This window comes from Aulostomus chinensis, chromosome 5 (assembly GCF_037954235.1).
Source record: "Aulostomus chinensis isolate RoL2024-O1b breed Wild chromosome 5, RoL_Achi_v1.0, whole genome shotgun sequence".
Taxonomy (NCBI): Eukaryota; Metazoa; Chordata; class Actinopteri; order Syngnathiformes; family Aulostomidae; genus Aulostomus; species Aulostomus chinensis.
The window spans coordinates 8,588,115-8,610,649 of record NC_141324.1 but is presented as its reverse complement, the minus strand read 5'-3'; the positions used below and the strand labels follow the sequence as shown (position 1 = coordinate 8,610,649).

Genomic DNA, 22,535 nt, shown 5'->3' with positions numbered 1-22,535 from the left:
TTTAAAAATGTCGTTTCTCCACGTGTTTATAATACTGAAGCCAAGAAAGGCTGCCATTAATTCTTTATATATTTATCTCTATATAACAGAGTGTTATCTTGTTATCATGACAAAACAGGCTTTCTTATGATCTATTTTTTAATTTTGGCCTATTTATTGTTTAAATATCCCGTTATTATGAGAAAATATCACCGAAAATGATAAAATGTTGCTTTTCTGTTTCAATAATATTCAATGTAATAATAATAATAATAATAATAATAATAATAATAATAATGATGATGATGATGATGATGACTTCTGCCTAAAGATGAACGCTTTGTGACTTTACTCGACCGGTAAAGTTGGGTTCCTCCCAGTTGTTTCTAGCATCAGTGGTGATCCGTGCACCTGCTCTCCTCCTCCCTGACCGCGGAGTGCTCGGCACAAGGTCTGATGAACACGCTGGGGACCACCCCTCACTGCGGTGCAGTAGCGAGGAATAAATACCACACACACACGCTCACGCACGCACGCACGCGCTCACGCACGCACACACACCATCGCAATCCACCCCTCCTCCTCCTCTGGCTGAGTCCGCAACATCCTCACTGGCCCAGGCTGGTGAGCACAGGCAGCGGCAGCGGCGAGCCCCCGCTAGACGGATGAAGGAAAACCTGCCGTGACACCCCTGTTTGCTTTTGTTTTCTTTTCTGCCCTAAGGGGAAGGACGGCGGCAAAAACTGCTGCCTTCATCTTAACAGTGTGAAGCCAATACAAGGTCAGTAAAAGCAATTGTTTTATTTGTGTTTGATTTAAGAATAAAACCACTGCAGTCAGAATGAGTGTGTTCTCGCTCTGCATGAACTGTAAATCCCAATCTGTATGCAGGACGCCTCGCTGGGGTCCGGCTCAGCCACGGTTACACAGCAGGCCCGGCACTTGTTTGTCCAACTCCTTTAACTTGTTTTTAAAGTGCGCCACATGAACCTGGTTGGCAAATACAAGTGCACAATTTTCTCCAATCCAGCAAAGCAATATGTTTCTGTCACACCGATGCGCCATTCTTGGTTATATCAGCAGTGGTTCCTATGCGAATTGAGTCCCCAGCGCCCCTCAGATCAGATCACATAGCACCGCAGCTGCCCTGCCGTCCGGAGACCAACTGCAAGGGCTATAATAGGAAGAAGAGGTAAGGTTGCGCAGCTGACGGTGCTGATTCCGAGGAGTCAGGGCTCTGCAGTCCTATTTAAGTCACTGCAGCGTCAATCCTCAAGGCTTATTAGTAAAATGTCAGCTTGTTAAGACACCAAAGGCCTGTGCTGATTAGTGGTAGTACGGTGTAGGCAATTTGACTCGGAATATAGTTTATGAAGCAGTCGAGAGATGTCCCCTGCACTTGCTTGTTTAGTGAAATGATAGCTTTGGATGGCACTGACAGTCCAGATCAATACAGTGCAGTTTTCAAAAGCTGCTGTCACCCTCTGGTGTAGGTCTGGGGATGAGGAGGAGGCTGTCATCACGCACGCTTCCAGATACCATTTCATCACAATGTGCTGCATTACAATACTGCAATATCCCTCACAATCCACTGTGGCAGTACTGTTGAACACTGCCACTGAACACACCAGCGCATCATGAGAAAATAAAGCGCCTAGAAGTTCTTGTGTTGATACATTGATACAAACATGATTGTATTCATCATTCATCATGTATTATGATACATTATACTGTTTACTGTGATACTTACATGAAAACTACAGGTTGCTGAGTACCACCTGGGTAGTCTGGTGTGTCATTGTATCATTATTACTGATAACCATAAGTACAACTAACTCCAACTCAAATAACTCAAAAGGCAAATGTCATTTATTAAAATCATAACTGCAAAGTTGTGCACTGTTACTGAAACAAAGTTACCATAAGACACTTACTAGGGGCTGGAACATCAATACAGTATAAAGACACTGCAATACTTTTCTGTATAAGTTTATTGCACAGCGTTATTCATGTTCTGTCTTATAAGTCGTGTTTCCAGAATAAACCTGCGCCCTTTCACGTACCTCAGGAAACCCTTTCATCGTCTTGCCCACATATTTTTCACAACCGTCAGTAACACTGAAAAGTCAGGGTACAGTGGTAATGGTTGGTGAAGGCTTAGTTAACCCTTACTAATGCTGAGCTGAGCATGAGTCAACAGTTAACTCCTGAGTCTAGTCATCGTTTTCTAACGGCGTTCGTGTTAACTTCATGGGTTCCAGCAGAGATGGATGGAGCAGCTTAGGGAGGTTGTGGTGAGATGGGGGTGTCAGGGCTCACTTCATAATAAAGGTGACAAAGAGAATCAGCAAATGATTCATGATACTGCAGTAATGCTTATTCAGCACTGTACACTGTATATAAAACTACGCGTTGACTAAACTTCATTGTAAAGTTTTACCTAATTGTTTGCTCCTGATTTTATTTCGTACTTGTCAGCCCTCAGTGAGTGTGGCGCTGCTGGTTTCTTCCAGGGCTCCTCTGTGCAGACTCACCATGGGGGTCAAGGCTGCCCTCCCCAGATATGAGCTGTATCTCTACACAGCCGTGCTCTCCGTGGCCTTGATATGGGCAGGCAGTTGGATATTTGAAGCTTCCAGTGGTGAGTGAGTGAATGAGTTTTCAGTTCACAGCAAAAAAAAACAAAAAAACCACAAGACAACTACCTTGATTGCTGTTGCATTTCTAGTAAAACTGTGTGGAACTACGTTCGGCTGGCGGTTTAAAAGCTCGCCCCGTCCTCCTTCCTGAATGTTGCTAATAATACGGAGAAAATTATGGATGACCCAATTAATGCTAATTATTACCCTGATGGAGTTGTGTCAGTTACACTTGTCATCTCAGCCAGACATTAATACAAACTGTTTGCGTATATTCAGATTGTGAAAGGCTAAAACGAACATCTTTCCCCGCTGATCTGAATGGCCTGAGTGTTATCTGGTGAATGGTACCGTCTGTTACTGTCATGCCGGCTGGGACAGAGTCATACTTTACTTCCCATCTGCTTTAATGCAGTCTCTCTTGAAATGGCTTCTCAGTCAGGGGTCATTTATAATGCTCGGGCCTTCCTGCAGCAGTAACCCTGTATCCTGGTAGTAGAAATCTGGCTGCGCGCCCAGAAGTAAGAGGCTTTCCCTGACTGACCCTCACAATTTGATATCCCTTTTCACAGCCATCAGTGTAATCAGGAAGAGCTGTGGGAGCTCCTATGAGGCTGCGTGACAATCACATTTGTTCCTGTATGCTGAACGTCTCCTTGACGTGATTCTCGTCACAGTTTAGTTTGATAGCTGTTTTTTCAATATTTAATTTTTGCATAGGGATTTCAGCCAGGTTTGCAGTATAAACTAATCTCCTGCAGATTATGACTGTCTGAGAGTAGATGTTAGCCTCAAAAATAGAAAAGCTTCACAATGACTCTATTATGTCATGGTTGATGTTATAAAATGGCCCGGATGTGCTCTCACACCTGAAATTCACATCGTAAATAATCCAACAACTGCTGTCCGACAGGAGAGTTTAAATCTGGGCTTTCCACACCTGTCAGCCCCAACTCCTCCAAACACATCCTAATTTAAATGTATTCTAAATGTAAGTACTATTTTTTTTAATGTTCTCTGACAGCTATGACTAAAGTAGGATATTTTTTAATAAATCTAAAATGCTGTATGATTTCTGACATTCTGGATCTATGACTTGTGAACCCCCAGGTCGTCCCTACTTTGGGAAGCCCTGGTTTAAATAATGATCAGCGTCCACGTCTGACCTCAGAAAAAAACTAAAACCTGACAAGAGGCTGCCCTAAATTTAAAAGCTTGAAAGTTCACTGCCACGTGTGAACTTAAATTCTGATTTTGTTGCATATTGTTTCATGATTATTCTGCTTTTTTATTATTATTGTTCTTCTTCTTATTTATTATTACAGAGAATGTCAGCCGAAAGGCCTTCAAGGAAAGTGTGAAACCTGGATGGTATTACTTTGGCAGGAAAATGGTGAGTTGTTCGTACATCATCTACACGCATCTCTCCGTGTCCTCTCTTGTATTGACAGTCGTCATGTGTGACCATGCTTCTGTGTCACAGGATGTTGCGGACTTTGAGTGGATGATGTGGTTCTCTACATTCCGTAATCACATCCTCTTTGCTCTCACCGGTCACGTGATTTTTGCCAAGATATTCACCCTGTTAGCACCAAAGGTGCGCCCGTGTTTGTGTGTGTGTGTTTGTCTCTGCATGTATGATTATGTACTGTGTGCACAGAAAATGTATGTGTGTTTGTACTCCAGTCAAGGCCATGTATCCACTGTAACTGCACATGTGGATTGTTATACAAACCTAAATGGTTCTGATTACTGACAGTAGTCTATTCATATCTGCTGCTAAACTAAAATAACCACCTTGTAGTTTCATCCTTCCAATATCAGTTTCCTTTCATCTTTGTCCATAAAATAAATAAATAAAGAACACTCAAGGCGTGACTGAGCTGGCACTGAATGTGGCTAAAAATGTGTTTGTTGTATTTTATAACGCCAAAACCTCAGCAATGCCATTCAGAGTTTGGTCAGTGACCTTGAGCTTTGAGCACCAAATTATTTTAACTTGGCCTTCAAGACAATGGAGTCCAGGCGGTTGTTTGTGCCAAATTTGAAGAAATATCCTCCATTTGTCCCTGAGATGTCGCCTTTGACGTGAGGTGACCAGGCCTTTGACATTTGATCAACAAAAATCTTTTCAGTTCACTCTTCAGTGCAAGTGGGCGTTTGTGCCAAACTCCCTCAAGGCTTGAGTTGTCCATGAACGAGAGTGGCAACCACAACACCGCCGCTTGTGAAGTTCTACATTTCTGTAGCCCGAGGCCACACACATCTGTGTCTTGATGCATGACCCAAGTTGAAGGCTTTAGAGCTGGACTGTCTGAGTTATACTTGTGATTCTGTCAACATTGTATGACATATTTAAAACACTTTAATATGTTTTAAACATGTTTTTTGTCTTGTTCCATGCTTGCAATGAAGATTGGTATAGATGGATGTAAGGTAACACTGAGAACTTTGTGAATCTGATAACACTCACATAATTGGTAGCAACTTCAGATTTGTGTATCATTTCTTTGTGCTAACCTAGATAGTTTTCATAGCTACACCACTAACACCACTTTCTGTGTGCCTTCCATCAAATTATGAATATCCGACTCTTGTTGTATCAAGCTGAAAGTGGCCCCTCTTTACCCACAGCACAGATCCTTGATCTTTGGGGTGTACGGTGCTCTGGCTGTCCTGGTCACGATGGGCTGGACCTTCATAGCGTTGGTTCTGTCTCACTGCATCATCCTCTACAGCGTCGCCCTCGTCAAGAAGAAGTGGTTGTGCTTCGCCGCAGGTCTGGCCACTCTGGCCTCAATCAAGCTGGAGCCCTACAACTCCTGGCAGGTGAGTACAACAGCACCAGGTCACTTCTGGACCGGAGTTTAGTTGGCAAATTGTTGTGTTATATTAACTTCCTGTAACATCTGATATATGAATGCTTCATTGTTATACTAGGAAACTTTGGTGACCGGCTCTTTTGACCTTCAAGACATCCTTTTTTACGGAGGCTGTGGCTTCAGCATCATGCGCTGTATCAGCTTTGCTTTAGAGAACTGTGAGAAGAAGGATGGCAACTACACATTCTTTGACCTGATGAAATACAACTTCTACCTCCCCTTCTTCTTCTTCGGACCGATCATGACTTTTGACAGGTATCACGCCCAGGTAAGGTTTGAAGAGCAAAGTTAACGTCTTCATAGTCATGTAGCCTTCAGGCGTAATTCCACATTGAGGAGTCAAATAAAACCTACCAATAGTGACATTTCATCTCAATTGCATGGCAGCCGACAAAGGTCTGTTTCATAATACACAAAGTAATTAACATGGACATGTTCAAAGACAAGAACATAGGCAGACCACACAAATCTCACGGGAGGAAAATATTTAAATTCACAGGGCATGACATTCACATTGTGTCGAACCAACCCACAGAAATCACAACACATAATTGTATGGAAGCTTAAAGGCCCTATGTGCACTACTTTTTCATGTCTTTATTACATGACACCTGGATCCATCCATCCATTTTTTACCACTTATCCTGTTAAGGGTCATGGGGGGGGGGGGGGGGGGTGGAGCCTATCCCAGCAGCCTTCCCCCTGGACAGGTCATCAGTCCATGGCAGGGCCAACACATAGAGACAGACAACCATTGGCTCTCCCAGCCACGCCTATGGTCAATTTAGAGTCTGGATTAACCTGGTCCCTCTTGATGTCTTTGGACTGTGGAGGAAGCTGGAGTACCAGAGAGAACCCAGCAGGAACAGGGAGAACATGGAGACTCACCCAGAAAGACCCCGTGCTCCAGCCGGGGCTCCACCCACAACCTTCTTGCTGGGGGGTCACAGTGAGGACCACTGCTCCACCGTGCCGCCCCTGACACTTGGATATTATGTCATTTTATGGGAATGCAAAGCCCTGACATGTTACCTCGACAATGGGACAATGAGATAACAGCTGTTCCCTGAAGGAGGCGAGTCAGTTGTCCTGCTATGTTGGATTACTTTTTTGGAGTGTGAGAAGTGTGAGTTAACACTCAACTATCTGGGGAAGAAGAGCATGAAGGGCTGGGGTATAAGTACACCTCCAGTGAGATCAGCTGCAGGTGTGCTCAACAGGTGGAGGGGGGTGTGGCTGGCCAGGAGCTGTGAGAGACCACCATTTTGGATTATAAAGTTGAATCAACTGAAAATGATCCTTCCTCCATTACATAACTTTTGCCACAAGTGTTTGACAGCCACATTTTAGGAATCACAATGAGCAAAAAAGCAAAACAAAATCAAAAAATATATTTTGGTTGAAATATCAGCATCAGAATTTTCTTCACCAAAATATCGGTATTGGTCACAAAAATTGGTTTGGACCCACTAGAGGGGGCGTTGGGCTGGCATGGTTTGATCCTCACTTCTCACAGTGATAGTGTTGAAATGTCCTTGAGCAAGATACTGAGCCTGAAATTGCTCCTGATGAGGGAGTGGCACCTTGCATGACAGCCTCCACCATCAGTGCGTGGGTGTGCGAATGAGACGACACTGAAGCACTGTGAGTTCCACGAAGGTAGAAAGGCGCCACATAAGAATGAGTGCATTTAGATGGCCACTGAGCCATGAGGACAGTCACTGAAGATGTGGATCACTGGAGAGCGTTCACCGTGTTCATCAGTCAAACGTTTGATTCCACAGGCGAACAGCACCAAGCTGACCCGTAAGGAGAGGGAGATGTGGAACATCACCACCAAGGCCTTGTTGCACCTGGGACTTATTCTGGTGGTGGACATCTTCTTCCACTACCTCTACATCTTGACAATCCCCAGCGACATGAAGCTGGTCACCAAGCTCTCTGACTGGTGTCTAGGTGACTCACATTTATACGACCATAACTTGTCTTGTGGATCCAGAGCTGGTAACTGTTGTAGTTGCTGATTCACATTTCGTCAAATGGAAAGCAATACAAATGTCAAATTTGAATAAGACAACTGTGGACATCCATCTTCTGTGTCCGGGGAAACGATCTATGGAGAGATTTAACATTAGGCAACAGGGGAAAAATGAAAGATGGAAGCCATTACCTTGTGAGAAATGTTGAAATTAAAATTGAAATATATTTTCAAGTCTACCAGTGTGATACTGAGAGCCTTCACCCTTCTACTACTTTCATGAGCTAAAGGAGAATTCCCTTGTTACTAAACTCTATTCTGAAGTACACTTTCACCTGTTGCTTTACACAAGGCACATATCTACTAATGCCAGTCGAAGTGTTAGTAGTGGTGTCATGTTTACTCTTGACATTTTCACTTAATTGTCAAAATGGAATTCAAAGTTTAATTCTGGAAATTTTGAGGGATATCTTCACATTTTGACTTTATTCCCAAAATATCACTATATTTCAACTTATCTCAACAGTTTGAAATTCTTTTCAAGACAATCAAATAAAAACCGGCCTTCTCTATATTTTTTCTCAGCCTTAACTCTTCTGTCTGTGTCGGCCCCACCAGTTAGAAGCTCATATGTTGGTGTCGCCCGACTCTTACCAGCATTTACACTTTGCTGCCTCTTTGCAGCTGGCCTGGCTTATTCCAACCTGGTGTACGACTGGGTGAAAGCTGCCGTGATGTTCGGTGTCATCAACACTGTGGCCACTTTAGACCACCTGGACCCTCCTCAGCCTCCCAAGTGTATCACCATGCTCTATGTCTTCGCCGAGACGTAAGCGTTAGCTAGCCCTCACACTGTCTGTGGCCCAGTCTGTCACAGCACCATCAGTGATGGTCGCACTTAATTTTTGATAATCATGCACACACTGAATCTTTGTAAAAAGGTTTACCTGGAATTTTTTTGTCTTTTTAGACACTTTGACAGAGGCATCAATGACTGGCTGTGCAAGTGAGTATTTGAGTGACTCCTCTGACAGATCCTGCAGTGTATCAAGGGTGATGTCACGTCTTCATCAAGCTGATATTTTACAGGTATGTTTATGACTACATCGGGGGCGATCATGATAAAATCTTCAAGGAGCTCTTGGCCACTGCCTGTACCTTCGCCATCACCACGCTGTGGCTGGGCCCATGTGAAGTGGTTTACATCTGGTCCTTCTTCAACTGCTTCGGCCTCAACTTTGAGCTGTGGGTGGCCAAGTTCTTCTCTCTTCCACCATTTTCAACCATAGAGGTGAGAAACATTCATTTAAAAGACGTGGTAACGCCTCTCACTCGCAATAAATATTAACTAGTTATGCAGGTATATGCCGAACCTCTTACTGTACTTGTGTCTTCTGTGTTCAGCGTGCTATGGGCGAAGCCATGTCACGCAGGATCCGGGGTGTGTTCAATGCAGCAAACTTCTGGGCTATCGTCCTCTACAACGTCCTCTCCCTCAACAGTTTGGACTTTGCCAAACTGGTGGGAAGAAGACTTATTTTCAAAGGTAGGGAGCAACAAGAGTACAACAGCATCTTTGTCATTTCCAGTTAAAGGACAGCAACACAGGCAGGCATGAAAGTGTCCTCAGGGTTTCAAGTGAGTTTAGTGTCTTCTTTGTTGCTTTCTTTCCCCGATATATAATCTTACAGTGATACTTCACCTTCCAGTACTCACAAACAAATGTCTTGAGCTCACGAAAGTGTTTTCCCCCACCTGTATTACTTCTTTGTGACTTCAGAATGCAGAAAGAGCCAGCTACGGATATTTAACTTGAAGCTAATGGTGACGGACGGTTGAGAGCAGCTACGGCAAAGAAACAGAAACAAGTCCTCCTAAAAGCGGTCATGACATTTACAAACTCTCGAGCGCATCGTCTGGTATAATCCATGTCTTCTTTATCCAGCTGTTTGCTCAGTAATCTACACACCCTTTGAGTGGAGCTAAGAAAGAACGATAACACTTCTAGTTCAGTGCTGCTGAGATTGAGCTGGGACCAAGCTGGTTCAGCTGAGTCCACCAGCTGGTCAGGAGCCACTCGACTGTGACAACCTCACACCATTCGTGAACAAACAGGTTTTGGCAGTTCTGCTCTTATTTAATTGTTGTAGCTGAGTTAAACTTCTCAAGACGCCTATTTGTGAGTACTCAAAGGGCAAAACGTAGTTTTTGGGGGAGGAGTCACTTCAACAACCAAGCTTCTTCTCCCCTCTTTCACCTTCCAGGGTTCCCTCTGTCCAGCCTCTCGGTTTTACTAGTAACCTACTGTGGTGTGCAGCTGGTGAAGGAAAGGGAACGAAAACAGGCCTTGCTGGAGGATCCAGAGCCGGCGAAGCCAATTGATGGTGCCAAAGAAAAGGCCGAATAAATCGTTTCACAGACTTCATGGTCAACAACATCCACTCACATTTGCTCCATCCTCAGCCTTGAGAACTACAACTGAACCAGACTTGAACAGCCAGTCAGCGCCCGTATTGTTCACAAGTCTACCGGCAGCTTTGCTTTTGTTGGTCAGAAGCGAGGCATTGTTTTGAACTGTGACGTCTCCTCAAGTGCACTTGCTGTAGATAATCACCCTTTGGCATCAAGGTTCACCGATGGTGCATTTGGTGTTTGTATTTTATCGAGACAAAAGATTGTCAAGCAAATCATAGGCCTGCCAAATGTTTACTGATGTTACATCTGATTGTATATGTAAGAGCATATAGGATCGTAAAGAAGCAACTACTTTGTGGTCGTCTCCTATGTTCATATTTAACATCATTAGTTGTAGGTTAATTATTTTAGGTTATGTTTCAATGTTACCATACACGGCTAGGACAATAACCGTATCTGAAGGGATTAAAACTTGAAAAAACTTTTAAATCAGTTCACCTCTGACAGAGTGCAAAGGCGACATTTCAAACAGAAGGTGGTGTGGAGGTCGTGGTCCTCCGCACTGCTTGCAGCTGACTGTGGTGCTCTGTATGTTTGCTTTACTGTCGCTGAGCAAAATACAAGTCATCGTGGATTATCTATTTTAGTTTTTACTATGAATTTGTCGGAATCTTAGAATGTAGATAAGTTGAATGCAGTTAAAACAGAGAACTGTCCGCGCTGGAAAAACACGCCCTCCGCTACCGTATGGTCCACAGGAGATTACTGCAGGGGTGATATTTAGGCATGTCTTTCCTCCACCCTTTCTCACATGATCCAGGCCCTCAGTAGATTATGGCAGGCCCAGTAGGGAATACAGCTCACTCTTATCCTGCCTGTCACCAAAACCTGCTGTGGGTGGTTGGGACATGTTTACACAGAGTGAAATGCCTTTTCTCCATGTCTTTTTTAAGTGGAAGTGATTATTTCAAAGGTTTGACTTGAAATAAAGTTTTGTTTCATCTACAAGTGAGTTTGTCTGTGGGGAGAAGAGATTAACATGGATGCATTGCTGTTTACTTGGATGAATGAGAAAAGTCTGCATTAAAACCAAAAGAGGATTTTGTTCATACAGACTGAAATGCTTGAGTCGGTGAATTACCACTGTTTTGTCATAAATAGTGAGGCGTTGTCATCTGTCACCACAAGATGGCCCAGTTTGACCAAACCTGATGGTTCACTTCTGTTTACAACCACAATGATAATAAAAGCAAAAGGCCCAACAAACACAAGATTATCTCCCATAGATTTTTTTTCCACACATCTTGCCTGCTTAATAAACCTTTTTTTTTCAGGGTTGTGTCTGTGTCCACAGATCCCACATTTTCAACCCTAACGATTGTTATTAACATTTCCATGTTTCCTCCATTCTGCATGGTAAACTGTTTTCTTGTCTGTAGCAACATCTCCTGCACGTCTGTCCGTCCTGGTGAGGGATCCTCCTCTGTTGCTCACCCTGAGGTTTCTCAGATTTTTCCCTGTTAAAGGTTTTTTATGGAGTTTCTCCTCAGTCAATGTGAGGCTCTGAGGACAGAGGATGTTGTTATGATGCCATGAAGCCTGGAGACAAACTGGTGGGGAAAACAGGCTACAAAGAAAACTGCCTTGCCTTGCCTAACCAGAAATGAAACTTTAGGACACTTGTGCAGGTGTTGGGGTCGTGTCCCCCCAGCACCACGTTAAAATTCCTGTCGACAAAAACAGGCATAATCTACCTTCTTGCCCTAAATTTGCTCAAGCACCAGTTCAGCTTATCCTGTTAAGGGTCGGGGGGGGGGGGGGGATCCTATCCCTGCAGCCCTCACCCTGGACGGGTCACCAGTCCATGGCAGGGCCAACACATAGAGACAGACAACCATTGGCTCTCCCAGCCACACCTACAGTCAATTTAGAGTCTGGATTAACCTGGTCCCTCTTGATGTCTTTGGACTGTGGAGGAAGCTGGAGTACCAGAGAGAACCCAGCAGGAACAGGGAGAACATGGAGACTCACCCAGAAAGACCCCGTGCTCCAGCCGGGGCTCAAAGCCGGAACCTTCTTGTTGTAAAGCGACAGTGCTGACCACTGCACCACCGTGCCGCCCCTACTTAAGACCAAAGCAAAGAAATAAATCAGAATATTATGGGCAAATGGTCTGAATGACTCAGGAAGAGACAAAGAGAAGTAGAAAAGAAGACAAAAAATGGATAGAGAACATCTCAAGTGAGGCTGCTGAGGAAGATGCACGTAAACAACGCATGAAGACACTCTCCACATTCACAAGGACAGTTGTAACCAAAGACCTAAGCAGAGCGCAGCAGTGCTGGTTTAGGGTGGTGACCTCATTCTTTGAAAAGAGGCAGTTAAGTCAAGATGGACAGAGCACTTTAAAGACATGTTTAAAAGAGAGGAGCAAGCCAGGCAGCCTATTACTGATGATGAGGAATGTGCATTCAGTGACAGAACTGAAGAGATTGCAGTGGAGTTGAACCAACACTAAGTGAAGTCACGGACGTGATAAAAAATAGCGAAGAACGGGAGAGCACGCAGAGTTTAGTCCATCACAGCTGAGTTCTAAAAAGCAGACACAGAGGTTTCAGCAACGAAGGTTCGTCAACTGCTAGACAAAATATGGACGCATAAGAAGATGCCAAAAAGATGGAAGAGGGGGTTTATCATCAAGCTAGCAAAGAAAGGAAATCTCAAGGAATGCAAGCACTCAAGAGGCATTTCCCTACTCGTAAGTAGTAGGAAAGAGGCTTGGCGGGATCATGAAGAAGAGCCAAGAAGCAGAATCGACTGCAGGTTCAGGAAGGACAAGCAGGATACAAGACAGGAAAGGGAACAACAGAGCGATTCTTCATGATATGGATCATCATCGAACCGCTTAATGAGTGGCAAGCAACACTACACCTGTACTTTGTTGACTGGAAAAAGGCTTTGGACTCTGGGGAAGCCAGTGGCTGGTTACAGGTAACCCCTAATTTTTGTTGACTCCACCTCCTAACCAGGCCATGTAGCCTGAAATGAAAACACGCACATCAGTGGATGATGCATAAATAAAGACACCGGGGCAATTGGGATTTCAATGATGCCCCACGTGGTGCATTAAGGCGCATCAATAGTGGCTCGTTGAATCAAAAGACTTCAGGGCAACGCAGCTGACATCAGAACGACGGATTTGTTATTTTAACAGCTTTTGGTTTCGTTGGCACATAAAGACCCAAACATGTATATGGACAAGCAGAGAAGAAATGAGTACTTCTGTAATGTAGCCCTTTAATGCTTGATAAAGCTGCAGGATTTAATCTTCGCAATGTTGATACAGTGTCCATCTGCCCTGCAAACCAAAGTGGGATATATTATTTCAGATATGAAAAAGTTGACCCACATCCCTGTCCCTTTTACATCGAGCCACATCTGGAGTGTGTCTTGTAACACACTCCTCAGTCTGCTATTTTCAGCAGGTGTTTATCCCCAAGTGTGTATCCCTGGATTAGAGCAGAGTCACATGCTATATTTCATCAACTCTATGTGAAAATAAATGCAACAGCAAAAACCAACAAGAAGAGTTCTTCCATGAAGCACAGTGGACACTTTAATTGCTAACACTTAACAATAAAGGTTTATTAAGAATGATTAGTTATAACTGAGTGCTAAGCATTAGTTAGGCTTCAGTGCCCTTTGTGACCCTTATTATAGGGTGAGGAACATGTATCCTTGAAAGTATATATATATATACACACACATATATCAGAACCTTTGGGAAAATACAAAATGAGTCTGAAATGATATTTACATTCCAACAAGTTGACAGAAAAACAGTTAATGTAGCAACCCTTGGATCCCCAAAGAGTCTCGTCTTATTTTAGTTAGAGCAGCGTCGTCACGTTCACCAGAGCACCGTGAAAACTGTGTCAGAGTATACAAAACATAAAACAAACAAGTCACCGTACAGTCTTCACAGCACAATCTTCATAATTTTGTCCATAATATTAAAACATCAACCAAGCATTCCTTCAAACAAAGCGTTCCATGCACACTGATCCAAACTCACAATGTTACAATAATGCAATGTTTCAAAATAAACAAACATACCTCACTGCGCTCACCAAGGATGCTTCAATACTTTTAATTTTTTCTTCTGTTCAAACCGGTGTCAATGTTCTTTTCTGTGCAAATGAAGCAGAAGTTAAGCTGGAGCCTGGAGATCAAACCTTTGTGGCCCAGGCTCAAACAAAGCAGCCTCCTCATTACCAACACCTGTTGGGTTACCTTTACCTGTCTCTCCCTCTTGTGGAGCTACGGTGTCACTCAGAGGACAAAATTCAATCCCCCAAATCCATACAGCATTCCTACACATACAGTAGTCACTCACAACTTCACATACCAACTATTTTAAAACACACACACAAAAATAGAAGCATTAATTAATAACTTTGAGAGTTTATATTTGTTAATAAAACGGAATGTAAACAATACACATTTAGAAAATTTTACTGAGACAAAACAAACACATACAAGGACTAGTGTGGTCCTTTACAGTTAAGGATCTTAACCAAAATTTACTCATTAATAATAGCAATAGCTCGTTAGCAACTTTAGCCTCTGAGAGGTTCATGCTGTTATTGTCAGTGTGCGACTTCACCACCAAATGTATGGCGATGACGTCGACCACAGGGACTTGTTTGTCTTATTACTGGTATTCTCGCTCTGACCTCATGGGCTTAGTTGAGTCAACCTGGTCACCAGTAGACCAGGACCGTGCAGCAGGAGTGAGGGAGACACCTGCTGGTCAGAGTGTGGAAATGTTGGTCATTGCACCTTTAAATAACTGTTCTCCCTAAACATGCCTCCCCTGAACCAACCCAACTGCCTTCAGTAAATGATTACTAAAGTTAACAGTTGAATAACAGATGGTTGAACGTTAACTAAGTGTTACTAATGATTAACCAAGCATTAACTAACCGATATTAATACACCCTAATTGGAAAAATGTATGAATCAACAGATTTTCCTATATTTTCCTGTAGAGTTTTGTGCTGTGTTGTGATCCAATTATTAAATTATAATTAAACAATAAAGGCAAAATCCAAATCTTTCCTATGAATGCAAGAGGAGTTTAGTGCTGATCGGAAGGATAAAAATGTGATAGGATCAGGAGATATTTATCATATTGTTGATTCTGCCGTTGTCTACACACACACACACACACACACACACACACACACACACACACACTCAAACTCACTGATGTACTTTTAACATGGTAACCTGCGTTTTCACGTTCCTTGTGCAAGGGACTACAGGGCTCAATTTAACATCTGAGCTGCCTAGTTGGTTGTTCCGTTGGATTTATTGATGCGCCGCCGCCCCCGTGCTCAGTCACTCAGCTGTTGGTGGGGGTCTTCAAGAGTGAATAAGCCCCCTTTCCTGAAAATGGATTCCTCGGTTTTGTGAGTGTCTATAAATACCCCTGACTCACAGCTGACAGCCACAGACAGCTGCAGGCACCAACCAACCCGTGAAAACTATCCACATTGATCTGACTCGTGAATGCTGACAGTCGTGGGGCGTAAGTAGGGTGCCCCTTTTCTACGCCTCTCCCTCCCTCAAAACCCAACCAGGCAACAGAACAAAATGGCTGCCCTGACGATAGACCCGCTGCAGCAGCCTCGGATGTACCAGCAGACCCTTCTTCAAGACGGACTCTGTGACCTCTTGGAGAATGACAGGTTTGTGGACTGTGTGCTCAAAATCCAGGACAAGGAGTTCCCCTGCCACCGCTTGGTTTTGGCTGCCAGCAGTCCCTTCTTCAAGGCAATGTTCCTGTCGGAGCTGGAGGAGAGCAAGAGGCGTGAGATAGTCCTCAAAGATGTGCAGCCGGCTATCATGGGGATGATTCTGCGCTACTTATACACTTCTGACATTAATCTCACAGAACAGAATGTACAGGATATCTTCATGGTGGCTAACATGTACCAGATCCCCTCTATCTTCTCTGTTTGTGTGTCCTACCTTCAAGAGAAGCTGGTACTCGGCAACTGCTTGGCTATCTTCAGGCTGGGGCTGCTGCTGGACTGTCCCAGGCTGGCTCTGACAGCTCAAGAGTTCATATGTGAACGCTACCAGGTTGTCGTCAGGGACCAGGACTTCCTGCAGCTTGCTCCGAGTGAGCTGGCCAGCATCATCACTTCAGATGCCCTCAATGTTGAATGTGAAGAGCTGGTGTTCGAATCACTGATGGACTGGGTGGGATATGATGAGACAAACCGAGCAGAGGCCCTTCCAGAACTGTTGCACTGCATCCGTTTCAGGCTGATACCTTTGGATTACTTTAAAGAAAAAGTGGAGCGTCACAAGTACATCCGCTTCAGCCAGGAGATTAAGAAGGAGCTGGATCTGGTCAAGGATGCTCACAGAGGTCGTCTCCCAAAACCCAAAAAGCTCAACAGTGATGGAGCAAAGGGAGGAGAAGGGAATGATGATGATGATGATGAGGAGGAGGAGGAGGAGGAGGAGGAGGGCTACCTACCGGGTATACTCAACAACAACCCACGCTTTGGGATGTTTGAGATGGACTTGATACTTATGATCAGTGACACGGGTACTGTGGCCTATGATCCAGTAGGAAATGAATGCTTTGTGGTCTCAGAATCCACAGAAATTCCCAAGAACCACAGCAGCCTGGTGACCAAGCAGAACCAGGTGTTTGTTGTCGGTGGGCTTCTTTACAATGAGGAGAACAAAGATGAACCCTTCAGCTCCTTCTTCCTACAGGTAGTGTACCAATCAAGACAGACCTTGCAGACACCTTGTGAATCTAGTTCTTCGCTGACCTATGTCCTTCTCCCCATTCCCAGTTTGACCCAGTGAGTTCAGAATGGTTAGGGATGCCCGCACAACCAAACCCTCGCTGCCTTTTTGGGTTGACTGAAGCAGAGAACTCCATCTTTGTTGTTGGAGGCAAAGAACTGAAGGAGGGAGAGCACGCCCTGGACTCAGTCATGATCTATGACAGACAGTGAGTAGATAACACATTCAATACGGAATCATGGTCCTCCATGTCAAAGGGTCAGGGGTGAAAGGGAAACGCAGGCACGGACAAATGAATAAAACTAGCAGAGCTTCGAATAATTGACTGACTGGAGAAATTTGGAGGCGACGGAGGCCTGCATGCTTCAGAGCAGGCAGAAGAATCAAAGCATTGGGGAAATGTAGCGAGGGAATCTATCCTGGTACTCATATATACGTGGATATGCACTGACTTGTTTGTGTAACATATTAAGATCACATCTCCAGTGTGATGCTTGAAATAAGGACATAAGGGGCAATAATAGGATCAATAGCTACTGTATCACTGGTGTAACTCAATAGCTATTAATACATATATATTTTCCTATATATACGACTGTGATATATATACATATACATATATATATATACATACACACACACACACACACATATATATGCATATGAACATATATGTGTGTGTTATTGAGAGGAAGTGTACGTCTCTCATGAATCAGGCCACCACTTAAGAACACTTCCTGAACTCAGATTGAATTTTTTGTTTGCTCTCACAGTGGGAGGCACGCAGAAAAGAAAGTTAATGAGGTTTTTTTTTTATTAAAATAACTTTATTAATGTTGCTTAGTTGTATTTTTCTATATACAAGCATAGATGCACTGGTTTAATAAAATAGTCACTGCCTGAAACAACCTGAAGAAACAAATCCATTCTCAAGGTTCTGGGGTCAGATTATAAGGACAGAAATAGTCGTGATGGTTAACTCTGTTAAGGTTTGTCAAAAATACTGAGAACCACAAAAACTTGAACACACTAAGTCAAAATTATATCAACAGCCAACAAATCACATTGAAAACAATGTTGGCAATAACCATTAAATGGCATATGAAAGGATTATTAGCTGCTAACATTTTTTGTTATTGTCGCGCATGCGTGCACACTCACACCTCCTGAGTGTGTGTGTGTGTGTGTGTGTGTGTGTGTGTGTGTGTGTGTGTGTGTGTGTGTGTCATCCTCTGCACTGTCTCCAGAGCCTTTGACCATGATGTCAAGTCCTCTTCTTTGGCACACAGGTCATTCAAATGGGGCGAGTCGGACCCTCTTCCCTACGAGGTGTACGGCCATGGAAGCGTATCCCACAAAGGCCTCGTCTATGTTATCGGAGGGAAATCTGAGAGCAAGTATGTGGCCTTCCAGATGGAGCAACTTCAGCTATGAACAGAGACTGAATCGTCTCGTCACACCTCCTCATCATCCTTATCAAATATCTGTTTTTAAACCTGTGACAGTGATCGGGGGGATAGGATTTGGCGACACATTGCAATTTCAACCTCAGCCCTCATAAAAACACAACACAATGTGCACATAAATTGTTCGACTTTCAGACGCTCAGCAACTGAAACTGCAGTTTTTGAACCAACAGTCCTCAAAGCATAAAAGCATACACCGCATTTATCTGGGAGTCCTTCGTGGGTTTTTTCCCCTTGAAATTTGTTATTTTTCACTTTTGTCCACCATGTTGCACCGTTTTACCGGGTTTTGCCTTTAAAAACAAACAAACACATGCAAGTTTCACTTTTTCCTCAGTACGGTTGCCAAAAGTGAAGCGTATATGTGTGTACTGGGAAATCAGTGTGTGTATTTGTAGACGTGCAGTTAGATAAAAATGATATTGCCACACTGGAAGATTCACAGTTATTCTGTCTGTCTCCGGTGGCAGGATGACAAAAAACCCCGGCATGTAAAAGGGTCAAAAATCTGAAAACGAATGAACAGTTGATAGTCATGATCAGGACTGATGTTGGTTGAGAAAATTAAGTCAGTGCAAGCTGAAAATAACATTCATACAGTATTTTTTATAGCTTGATTTTGAAAAAAAAAACAAAAGTGTGCAGAGCCACAATCCCCTCCACTTCAAGATGGCGTGCAGGACTTCTGCTCAATCTCAACCCCAACACAATCCCAATGATGCCACCAGAGGCAAACTAATTAAAGATGTAGGTTACGGCTTGAGGAGCGACCCTGGCGACAACCACCCAAACCTTCATGAAATCACTGTTGAGCTCTAACGCACTGGAAAATGTTTCATTCAGGAAGTGCATGAGGAGAGTGTGTGTCTACAACCCCACTAAGTTTGAGTGGAAGGACTTGGCCCCACTGAAGACAGCCCGCTCCCTGTTTGGTGTCACTGTCCACAGAGACCAGATCTTTGTTGTGACGGGGGTCACCGACTCAGGCCTCACCAGCTCTGTGGAGGTTTATGACATCGCCAGCAACACGTAAGAGAACAGTAGTTTTATGTGTCTTATCATTACGAGGTTAAGCACCTGGCTGTACACACGAAATGAGTCATGAAGGCAGGAACAGGGATCATGACTGTAGATCGTAAAATAAACACACAATAATGTGTGTGTGTGTGTGTGTGTGTGTGTGTGTGTGTGTGTGTGTTTTGCTACCTGTTATGCTCTAGGTGGTCTGAGTTCACAGAGTTCCCACAGGAACGCAGTTCCCTCAATCTGCTGTCGATGGGAGACTTCCTGTATGCAGTGGGAGGCTTTACCATGATGCCCAGTGAAACCAGTGAGGAGCCCGTCCCAACAGAGATGACGGACATCTGGCGGTAAGAGCCCACGATACTAGCGCCATACTCCTAATGGAGGAGACCAGTGACAGCTGGGGTTCACTTTGCCTGCTGAAAATGTGAGGCATAATGTTATCCTGCCGTGTGCCTCCTTTCATCAACACAATATTTCTCCTGCGTCTTGAGGAAATGGCTTCAAATTGTAGTTCTAATGACCTCTAAGTTACAAAGATAAACTGAAAAGATCAAAGGTCAAAGGGCAGGATCTTTGTCAACTTACACGATTGGATTAGTTCAACGAACATCTCTGGAACGCAGAAGAAATTCTTCTTTTTTTCCCCTGTTTTTTAAAGTCAAGTCAGGTCAGTTTTATTTGTACGGCGCCAAATCCCAACAAAAGTTCTCTCCTGACACTTTCAGAGTAGAGCAGCACCTCCCTCCTCCTTCTTCTTCTTTTTTTAACCTGTCCTGTTCAGCAGCAGCATCCATGTCCCTGGTGCCTTGTTGTACTGAAGCAGTTTGACTCTGCAAAGGAGGAACCTGATAACCTCCTCACCATTTGTGCTTAATTGTATTAGGAATGGTGTTGGTTCATTGGTAAAGCTACCGGACTGAGGCTCAGGAGTGGACAGGAAGAGAGAACAGGGACAGGATAGCGAAGCCGGGGGGGGGGGGGGGGGGGGGAGAGAGAGACGAAAACAACAACAACTATAGCAGAACAAACAAAAAAGTAACAACAACAACAACAGAGAGAAAAAAAAGAAAAACATTGGTTGCAGAATTTCCAGTGCAGGTTTACCATTGGGTTTAATCTAATTTTAAAATAAATGTCTGAGTGTGTGATTATGGATAAGTTGTGCACTGCATGTGTGTATGCGTGTGTATGTGTGTGTATGTGTGTGTATGTGTGTGTGTATGTGTGTGCTACGGTTTGTCTTGGATGCTGTGGGTAGCTGGCTGTAGCCGATGTGGGGGACCAGGACATCGCACCCCCAGTCCAGGATAGCAGGTAGGTCAGGACCAAGCCACCAGGGCACCCAGAAACCCCCAGAACAGGGGGAACCCTAGGCCACCCCCCCCCCCCCCCCAAGGAAACAGCCACAGGCCCAGTCCATGCCAGGACCCGCAGGAAAGCACCCCCCCCCCCCCCCCCCCAGCACGAGCAGACCACCTCCGGCCCAAGATCCGGCTAGAGCCCCCTAAGGGGCCCGCTAGCGGCGAGGTGGACACACGCCCACACCCCACGCCCAGGCCGGGCAACCACAGCCCACCACAACAACCAGGCCCACTACAGAGCTACCCCCCAACCCTCCACCCCCATCCCCTCCACCCATCCCCTGTTCTCCCCCTCCCCCTAGAGCAGGAGGTCTTCAGGCCATAAGGCACCACCAGCCAGCCAACCAGGACCCCCCACTCACCCGAGAGGCCAAGCCCGCCTGCTTGTGTGAGCCGAAGGCACCCGAGTCCGGGACCGCCACTCCTGGACAAAACAATCATACCCTCATCTTCCTCCATACAGAGGCTGAGTACTCCATAGATGCGGATACGGTCCAGGGAGCCTCAGACTGAGTGAAAGCAGCAAGCGATCCACTGCACAACGGCAAGGCCCACGACCAACCCCAGCCCAACTACCATGCCGGGAGGAAGACCACCCCTCCCAAGAGCACTGGCCAGGCCCCCAGGCCCGCGTTGGTGCAGTTAGCAAAAGAGGCAGCAATGGACCCACTCCCGCCCCAGCTGCCCCCCCCATCCCAACATGGTGCAGGGTTGTGTGTGGTAGTGTAGATGTGATGATGTGGATGACTAGAATGTAGTTAAAAATGGCGGAGGCACCCAGGGCATGGGAGCCCCGCCGGTTGCAGACGGCAGAGTCTCCCAGTACATCCTCATGCACTCCCCCAAGCCCTAAATGTCTACGATGTGATTAAAATTGGGGGGTCCAGCCCCTCAAGGCCTAGTGATACATAAGATGTGATGTGATGGGACAGAGAGGCAATGAGAGGGGCTGAGGAATGGGCCAGACCTGCAGGGGGCCAACTACCAGACTGGCCCCGTTGACCACCCCGTCACCACTGCAACCAGCCAACAGGGAGTCTGGCCTACCTGGTCCAGGGGTCCAGCAGCCCATGGTCAGGGCCCCCAGTTTGATCAGCATCAAGGAGGCCAGCCCCCATCCCTCTAACGTCCCCCCGCATCCTCCCATTGTCCGGGAGTGGCGGCAGCCCAGGACACCGCACCATGGGCTCAGCCTACCCGAGGACAGGGCCGAAGTAAGCAACCCCCTCCCAAATGTGGGTGCGACCCCCCGGGGGAGCGGCAGGGTAGGCTAGCAAGTCCCAGGTACCAACTTCTACTTCACATAGATCATTTATGGAGCACTAGAAAAAGAGAAACCTTGCCAAATCCTTTTTTGAATTGTTTTTTTAGACTGTCGGCGGTGGCATCGTATCTGTAACCTGAGAATTGTAATGCTAACACATTTGTCTTTTCCACAGATACGATGAGTCAGAGAAGTGCTGGAACGGTATTCTCCGAGAGATCAGCTACGCAGAGGGAGCCACTGTTCTTCCAGTGCGCCTAAACACTCTCCGTCTCACCAAGTTGTAACAAAATTCAACTGCTTATTCCATGGGATGAATGATGTACATTTCGACGATGTACAGTGTACATGATACAGACACGGGCCCCCAATCAGCTCAGAGAACTTCCAGTTTCACAATCAGAATTGAACTGAGTCCCTGAAGGTGGAGGACGTTCATCTAATCAGCATCAAGATGTCTTAGCTCATGTTTGACAGCAGAGGGAGACAGACACAGGCTTAGTCCAACCAGGCACAGAATGCAGGAATACGCCAAAACTATTGTATGAAAAGATTTTGTTGATTTGTACATGTGTTTGCCGTTGTTGTTTCATAAGTTTTCATGATAACCTATAAATAAAGACAACGAGTGATTGAGTTGCTTTCAGTGTTGAATCTACACTCACAGAGCAGACATCCGACTTAAAGTGCA

The 22,535-nt window shown here is 45.0% G+C and overlaps 2 protein-coding genes across 5 annotated transcripts; both read left to right on the top strand.

The window, feature by feature from the left end:
* Window positions 1-504: 504 nt before the first annotated feature.
* On the top strand, window positions 505-11,134 carry hhatla (hedgehog acyltransferase like, a). 4 transcript variants are annotated; one of them, XM_086202905.1, is made up of 13 exons: window positions 505-760; window positions 2,458-2,620; window positions 3,944-4,011; window positions 4,102-4,215; window positions 5,034-5,054; window positions 5,253-5,447; window positions 5,559-5,768; window positions 7,285-7,456; window positions 8,163-8,307; window positions 8,449-8,484; window positions 8,568-8,769; window positions 8,883-9,024; window positions 9,743-11,134. In XM_086202905.1, exons 2-13 carry the CDS (start codon window positions 2,515-2,517, stop codon window positions 9,883-9,885), a joined length of 1,554 nt encoding a protein of 517 aa, XP_086059031.1. In that variant the 5' UTR covers window positions 505-760; window positions 2,458-2,514; the 3' UTR covers window positions 9,886-11,134. The 4 variants fall into 4 exon arrangements, with proteins under 4 accessions (XP_086059031.1, XP_086059030.1, XP_086059033.1 ...); XM_086202904.1 differs by having other exon boundaries at window positions 506-760; window positions 2,493-2,620; XM_086202907.1 differs by lacking the exon at window positions 4,102-4,215 and having other exon boundaries at window positions 506-760; window positions 2,493-2,620.
* Window positions 11,135-15,432: 4,298 nt separating this feature from the next.
* Window positions 15,433-22,362, top strand: LOC147261059 (kelch-like protein 40a). The gene is made up of 6 exons (XM_086202900.1): window positions 15,433-16,691; window positions 16,775-16,935; window positions 18,017-18,124; window positions 19,037-19,222; window positions 19,414-19,563; window positions 22,020-22,362. Exons 1-6 carry the CDS (start codon window positions 15,552-15,554, stop codon window positions 22,129-22,131), a joined length of 1,857 nt encoding a protein of 618 aa, XP_086059026.1. The 5' UTR covers window positions 15,433-15,551; the 3' UTR covers window positions 22,132-22,362.
* The last annotated feature ends 173 nt before the right edge of the window (window positions 22,363-22,535 follow it).

What these genes read in the sequence shown, in the direction of transcription:
- hhatla (XM_086202905.1), top strand. Translation starts at nt 2,515, where the DNA reads ATGGGGGTCAAGGCTGCCCTCCCCAGATATGAGCTGTATCTCTACACA. An exon ending in TTGACAGGTATCACGCCCAG is followed by an intron (nt 5,769 to 7,284) that starts GTAAGGTTTGAA and finishes TTGATTCCACAG; the next exon opens with GCGAACAGCACCAAGCTGAC. An exon ending in CTCTATGTCTTCGCCGAGAC is followed by an intron (nt 8,308 to 8,448) that starts GTAAGCGTTAGC and finishes TTGTCTTTTTAG; the next exon opens with ACACTTTGACAGAGGCATCA.
- LOC147261059 (XM_086202900.1), top strand. Translation starts at nt 15,552, where the DNA reads ATGGCTGCCCTGACGATAGACCCGCTGCAGCAGCCTCGGATGTACCAG. An exon ending in TCAGCTCCTTCTTCCTACAG is followed by an intron (nt 16,692 to 16,774) that starts GTAGTGTACCAA and finishes CCCCATTCCCAG; the next exon opens with TTTGACCCAGTGAGTTCAGA. An exon ending in GGAGGGAAATCTGAGAGCAA is followed by an intron (nt 18,125 to 19,036) that starts GTATGTGGCCTT and finishes TGTTTCATTCAG; the next exon opens with GAAGTGCATGAGGAGAGTGT.